The sequence below is a fragment of the Myotis davidii genome, unplaced genomic scaffold, assembly GCF_000327345.1.
Source record: "Myotis davidii unplaced genomic scaffold, ASM32734v1 scaffold297, whole genome shotgun sequence".
NCBI lineage: Eukaryota > Metazoa > Chordata > Mammalia > Chiroptera > Vespertilionidae > Myotis > Myotis davidii.
In genome coordinates, this window is record NW_006287954.1 from 93,376 (window position 1) to 100,999 (window position 7,624).

General features: G+C 36.4%; 1 protein-coding gene across 1 annotated transcript; it reads left to right on the plus strand.

Annotated features, from left to right (window-relative positions):
* Positions 1-1,378: 1,378 nt before the first annotated feature.
* On the plus strand, positions 1,379-2,326 carry LOC102768722 (olfactory receptor 6C2). The gene has a single exon (XM_006759854.1). It carries the CDS (start codon positions 1,379-1,381, stop codon positions 2,324-2,326), a length of 948 nt encoding a protein of 315 aa, XP_006759917.1.
* Positions 2,327-7,624: the final 5,298 nt, after the last annotated feature.

Here is a 7,624-nt window from a genome sequence, read left to right on the forward strand (position 1 = left end):
CCTTCCATTTTTATTCATTTTACAATTGTTTAAAATCCTCAAAAAATAAGGTGAGATATGTTCTCTACCCCTGTTGTCTTGAAGAGATTGTGTAAAATTTGTGATGTTTTATGTTTAAATATTCAGTCCTATAAATTTTGCTTTGTTAACTACATGTTCAATTTATTTAATAGTTGAAGCACTATTAGGCTATCTATCTTTTCTCGGATGTGTTTGTGGACTTTAAAATTTCATCTGTTTCATTTAAGTTGTCCAAAATATTTGTGTGAGTTGTTCATAGTATCTTCTTATTATCCTTTTAATATCTGAGATCTGGGGTGCAATCTTTCATTTCTGATATTTCTAGTGTATTTTTCCCCCAGTGTTTTGTTTTGCTTATCAGTCTGGTTATAAGCTTATCAACATTATTAATCATTAAAGAACCAACTTTTGGTTTCACTGACTTTCACTATGGTCTTTTTGTTTCTGATAATTGATTTCTGGTCTTTATCTTTTCTTCCTGCATGTTTTGGGTTATTTCACCCTTTTGTACTAGTTTATTTTTAAAGATTACATACTTTAGTGAAATATTTCTTATTTTCTAATATAAACATTTAACATTATCAATATGTGTTGTTGTCTATGAATTATAATATACAAGTGACCATTTCACATGCCTCTTAGATCAATATTTAACCATTGGATCCATTGAAAGTAGAATGTATAATATATATTACTCTATAAAACCATTTAATCTTCCTCTTCCTATTGTACTTATTATTTATATTATTTTTATATACATTGGAAACTCCACCAGATAATGTTATAATTTTTTATTTCAACAATTTATTGTATGAAAGGATTTACGTAGAATTGGTGTTTTCATTTATTTTTCAATGTTTGGTAAAAACTTTGATAGAAAAATAAGTAGAGCAATTTATTAGAATAATAGTACAGACATCTATACCTGAAGTTCTGTTTTCAGGGCGATTTAAGTGTATATTTGTTTACTTTAACAAATATATGGATATATAGGTTAGATATTTTATCTTAAATTAGCTTTAGTAGATTAAATCTTTTAAATAGCTCAGTTCATTTGTTACAAAATCTAGTTTGCAGAGCTTTCCAAAATATTCTGTTTGATCATTTTAATGTCTGTATAACCTAAAATTGTGTCATATTTCTAATTCCTGATAAATTTTATGTTTTTCCAGTTCACTTTCACAACAGTTTTATCAATTGCATTCATCCTTTCTAAGAAATCAGCCTTTGATTTCATTAATCTCTTAATTTTTGTTCTATTTTTCATTGATTTTTCCTTATGATTTTCTTTCTTCTGTTTAGATGCTGCTTCTCTGGCTTTTTTCCATGTAGATTGCCTGTAACGTCAAAGGAAATAATGAGAAATCGCACAACAATAACAAAATTTATCCTGTTGGGACTTACAGAAGACCCACGGCTGCAAGTTCTGATTTTTATCTTCTTATTTCTCACCTACATGCTGAGTATTACTGGAAATCTGACCATTATCATTCTGACACTCGTGGATTCTCATCTTAAAACACCTATGTATTTTTTTCTTCGAAATTTCTCTGTCTTAGAAATCTCATTCACAACGGTCTGTATTCCCAGATTCCTGTACAGTATATCAACTGGGGACAATACTATTACTTATAATGCTTGTGCTAGTCAAATATTTTTTATTGGACTCTTTGGGGCCACAGAATTTTTTCTCCTGGCTGCCATGTCCTATGACCGCTATGTGGCCATCTGTAAACCCCTTCATTACATGACCATCATGAACAACAGAGTCTGTACCATCCTTGTCCTCTGCTGCTGGATCTCTGGGTTAATGATCATCAGCACACCGCTCAGTATGGGCCTCCAGCTGGAATTCTGTGACTCCAACGCCATTGATCATTTTGGCTGTGATGCATCCCCTCTTTTTAAGATTTCATGCTCAGATACATGGTTCATAGAACAAATGGTTATAATCTGTGCAGTGTTAACATTCATTATTACACTCATGGGCGTCATTCTTTCATACATCTATATTATCAGGACAATTCTAAGATTCCCTTCTGCTCAGCAAAGAAAAAAAGCTTTCTCCACTTGTTCTTCTCACATGATTGTTGTTTCCATCACCTATGGCAGCTGTATTTTTATCTACATCAAGCCTTCAGCCAAAGAAGAGGTGGACATCAACAAAGGAGTATCAGTGCTCACTACATCTGTTGCCCCTTTGTTGAACCCCTTCATTTATACCTTGAGGAACAAGCAAGTGAAGCAATCTTTCAATGACACGATTAAAAAAATTGCATTTACCTTACACATAAGAGCACACTGATTTTGAACAATCAAACGGAAATGGAAGATTCATTTCTTAACACTTTTCTGGAAGTCCTAATTAGTTCAGTAAGGTTGACCTTTTCATAATTCTTAAAATATTGATTTGTGAACCTACTTGGAACAAATAATTTCGTTCCCTCTTTAATCTTAATCAAAATTGTTTCTATCAATAAAAGAACGTGAGAATTTGTGTCAAATGACCAAAATCTTCCTTCATTTCTCATTAAGTTTTTCTAATTATTATTCAAAAAGAACTTATATAACATGTTAAATATAGTATTTACATTTCTTGGGAATGTTTTGCTAAACTTCTTTAATTTATATATGCAAATATGCTGAAAGGAACATTTAAAATGCAGGAAGAAATATCTCACCTCTGTTTTAAGGTATTATAAGACAAATTTTAAAATAAAAGAACTCAAATAGAAATATCATGTAAAATTAAAACACATTGTATCCAAAATAAGAAAATAAATACCATGAATCTGGAAACAAATGTGATATACTAAAGATATAAGCAAGCCAGAATATTTAGAAGATTTACTTAGAAACAAGAAAAATTTAGACCACAGCTGTTTTACAGTAACATGCAAGTATTCATACATGTGTACACACATAAAAACAAGATTAAAAAATAAAAGAATTTTGCTTACAGCTCTATCAGAATAACTAGTTTGATCCCATGTTTTCTGCTTTAAATAATCATAAAACTGAATCAACTATGTAAGGAAATTTTTGACAACAAGCAGCTCAAAACTGTATCCCTCTGGAAAAGGGAAATTCAGTAAATGAGTCCATAATTAGCACTAGCTCAGTCCACATTATGAGTTAGAGGCTAAGCACAATATGATTGTCTCTCTAAGGTTTGTTGGCAGAGATCGGGTCAGCTGAAGTGATTAATATCCTCACTCAGGTCAGGATTATGTTGAGCTGGGATTTGGCAGAAGTTCCCCATGGCTGAGTGACTAACTGACATGTAGGACAAGTGTAGTCCTGATTTACCAGTGATTCAGCTGAGATTTCAACAGAAATACTAGAGGCCATGCAGTCTATTGGCTTGAAGTTTGGGCGCACCCCAAGTGAAGAGCACTGGCTTCTAACTGGGAAAGTCACTTAAGAGTACCTTGGGAGCAAGGACCACATTCTAGAACATGAGACAGAAAACTAGGGCCTGAGGGTAAAATTCATCCAACACTGGTTATTACTGTAAATAAAATTTAATTGTAACACATTTACTCCCATTCATTTATATATTTTCTATGGCTGATTGTAATGGCAGAGTTAAGTAGCTTAACAGGGACCACATAGTCCCGAAACACAAAAATGTTTACTATCTGGCCTTTTGCAGAAGTTTGCCCATCTCTGGTAGAGAATTAACTTTCCATTTATACAATTTTGAATCATTTGGGAAGAAATAATGAGAGGTAGGTTACTATGCAGCTACAGCCTCTTCATCTACCCAACAGTCTTTAGGGAGTAACTCTTAAATGTGTTGAACAGCAAAAAGAGTTCAATGAGTTCATCCCTCTGAAATATCCCCTTTACTTCTTACAAGTACTTCAAAACAAATTTTGAAAGAATGTAAATTTTGGGAAGCCTGTCTGTTCTGTCCACCTAGGTCTAAATAACATTGAAAGTTGCAACCCATTAGTGTTTTATATTAAATGGGGAATTTCCTTGCTTCTCTATTTAACAGAAAATTTTGTGCAGCCCATTAAATCTTATAAATGAATGTCACCTCAACCTCCCCTAAAAATAACAAACTTATTCTCAGCTCCCAAAGTTGTATATGTGCAATTCAAAATCAAGCCACAGGAGAACACTCCCTGTAGCTACTGTTGGGCCATCTGCATGATCCTTTATGTGCCACAAATTTAAGTAACTGTCCCTGAAGTTTGGATAGTGCCTCTCAAGTGCTATTTGGCTGAAGGATCACAAGTGCAGTCTGTCCTGCACTCACAAAAGAGTAGCCTTTCATTTTTGGACACAGCCACCTCAAGCTGAAGAGACTAGGCAATATAAAAATTATATAAGATTAGTCCTTATTAAATTCTGCTGGAAATTTGTAACTGTTTTTTTTTTTAATGAGAGTACATTTCCTAATTCTTATGTTATATTTTGTCTCATTTTAAAGAATCACTTTTGCCCCTGATATTTAAAGTAGATACTGGAAGTTTCTGTTTTAAAATTCAATATGTTATATCTCAAAGTTAGATAATTTATTAATATGATTAAAAGCTGGCATTTGATTTTCTTTCTTTGATAGAATATTAATCATTTTTATTGTATATTTTAAGGACCAAAATAGACAACAGCAAAAACTAGATTCCTATTTATTTGATTAGTGCCTCAAAGTATTTGCTTTCTTGTGTGGATGGTAAAAACATGTGAATAATAAAAAAAATATCCCTTCATATAGACTACTTGAAAACTTTGTTAATCAAAAAGTTCATTTTAGCTTAATTATTTTTTCCATAAGTAGGTGTTTTGAATTGATTGTTAATGAGTGAACAACAATCAATTAGATCTATTTAATGCAAAATTTGTACTTGTTACAGAAAAATGTCTGTTGGCTAGTTGGAAATGAATCCTGTATTCTCTGAAAATAAAGAAGATGGCCATGTGTTACAGAAATTAAAGTAGAATTTGGTACAAGCTTATATTAGCAAATGAAGAGCATAACATAAAGATTTTTTTAAAGAGTAGAAGTCTTAGTTAGTCTTCATTTTATTTACCTCTGATACTCTAAGATTCACGAAATAATTGAAAAGCTGCAAGTAATTCTTTTTTTTAAATTTTCCCCTTTATTGATTAAGATATTACAAATGTGTCCTTATCCCCCCAATGTCCCCTCATCCCCCCCAAATCCTGCCCTCACCCTCAAACCCTGTTGTCCACATCCATCACTTATGCTTATATGCACGCATACAAGTCCTTTGGTTGCTCTCTCCCCCTCACCCCCACTCACCCCTACCTTCCCTCTGAGTTTTGAGCATCTGATTGATGCTTCTCTGTCTCTACATCTGTTTTTGTTCATCAGTTTATGTTGTTCATTATATTCCACAAATGAGTGAGAGCATGTGATATTTATCTTTCTCTGACTGACTTATTTCCCTTAGCATAATGCTCTCTGGCTCCATCCATGCTGCTGCAAAAGGTAGGAGTTCCTTCCTTTTTACAGCAGCATAGTATGCCATTGTGTAGATGTACCATAGTTTTCAAATCCATTCATCTGCTGATGGGCACTTTGTTGATTCCAAATCTTGGCTATTGTAAATTGTGCTGCTATGAACATAGGGATGCATATATCCTTCCTGATTGGTGTTTCTGGTTTCTTGGGATATATTCCTAGAAGTGGGATCACTGGGTCAAAGGGGAGTTCCATTTTTAGGTTTTTGAGGAAACTCCATACTGTTCTCCACAGTGGTTGAACCGGTTTGCATTCCCACCAGAAGTGAACGAGGGTTCCTTTTTCTCCGCATCCTCACCAGCATTTGTCATTTGTTCATTTGCTGATGATAGCCATTTTGACAGGTGTGAGATGGTACCTCATTGTCGTTTTGATTTGCATCTCTCGGATGATTAGTGACTTTGAGCATGTTTTCATATGTCTCTCAGCCTTATGTATGTCCTCTTTCAAAAAGTGTCTATGTAGGTCCATTGCCCAATTTTTGATTGGGTTGTTTATCCTCCTTTTGTTAAGTTGTATGAGTTCCCTGTAAATGTTGGAGACTAAACCTTTATCAGAGATATCATTGGCAAATATGTTCTCCAATGCAGTGAGTTTTCTTGTTGTTTTGTTGATGGTTTCTTTTGCAGTGCAGAAGCTTTATATTTTGATATAGTCCCATTTGTTTTTTTCCCTTTAGTTTCCATTGCTCTAGGAGTTGTGTCAGTGAAGAAATTCCTTCGGCATATATCTGAGATTTTGCTACCTGTGGATTTCTCTAATATTTTTATGGTTTCCCGTCTTATGTTTCAGGCCTTTATCCATTTTGACCATACTACCCAAAGCAATCTATAGATTCAATGCACTCTCCATTAAAATACCAACAGCATATTTCAAAGATCTAGAACAAACTCTCCAAAAATTCATCTGGAATAAAAAAGACCAGGAATAGCCACAGCAATCCTGAAAAAGAAGAACAAAGTTGGAGGGATCCCATTACCAGGTATGAAGCTATATTACCAAGCCACGGTTCTCATGTGCAAGTCTTGCCTGCATCCCCAGGGTCCTCAAACCAGTCTGGGCAGGGAAGTGTGTTGACCCCTTAAACAGAGGGCTGTAGACATCAGCTGGGAACTCAGCCCCACTCATGATGTTCCCAAGTCACCACCCCCATATCGCCTGCCCACTTCAGGCCATCACGTGGCTGTGACCCATGATCAGGTGCCCACTTCCAGCCTATCAAGAGACCCTCCCCCCTTGATTGGAAACCTCGGTTTCCCACAGCCTGTGAATCCCTTTTTAAAAAAATATGTTTTATTGATTTCTTACAGAGAGGAAGGGAGAGGGATAGAGAGTTAGAAACATCGATGAGAGAGAAACATTGATCAGCTGCCTCCTGCACACCCCCTAATGGGGATGTGCCCACAACCAAGGTACATGCCCTTGACCAGAATCAAACCTGGGACCCTTCAGTCCTCAAGCCGACACTCTATCCACTGAGCCAAACCGGTCAGGGCAGCCTGTAAATCCTTTACCTGTGACCTCTAGGTAAGCACCCTCACCTGTGCCAATTTGTTCTCATTTTCTCCACCCTTCAAGCGAAAACCCACCTTCACCCAGGGGACAGGTTTCTTTAATGTGCACCTGTGCCTCTGGGTGCTTGCTCTCTTTATCCCTGGCTCCCTCCCAGCTGGTAACTTTGACAAAGTCCCCTTGCATTGGGTCAAGAGCCTTGTGTGGAGAACACGCTGCCTCACCTCCCCGCCTGTGGCTTAGATTCCAAAGTACCATAATTTTCCCTGTGTCAGGCTTTGCCAACCTACCTTGCAGACTTTGTTTTACTTCAAAAAGAAATTGTTTCAGTATCCACACACTGCTGACTAGCTCTATTGGCTCTCTGAGATGTGGCTCTGCCTGGAAGACAACTGGGACAAATTCTTGATGCCACCCCACCTCAGTGGCCACTTCTCTCATCCCCTGGAAATCCCATTTGGTGAACAGCACACTCAGAGCGCCACTGAAGCACCAGGTACCAACTAAGACTGGGCCCCAGCCTGTCACTAGATGGCAGGTTTTTCCTGCAGCTCCAGGGTCATCAAACCAGTCTGGGGGGGGGGGGGGGGGGGG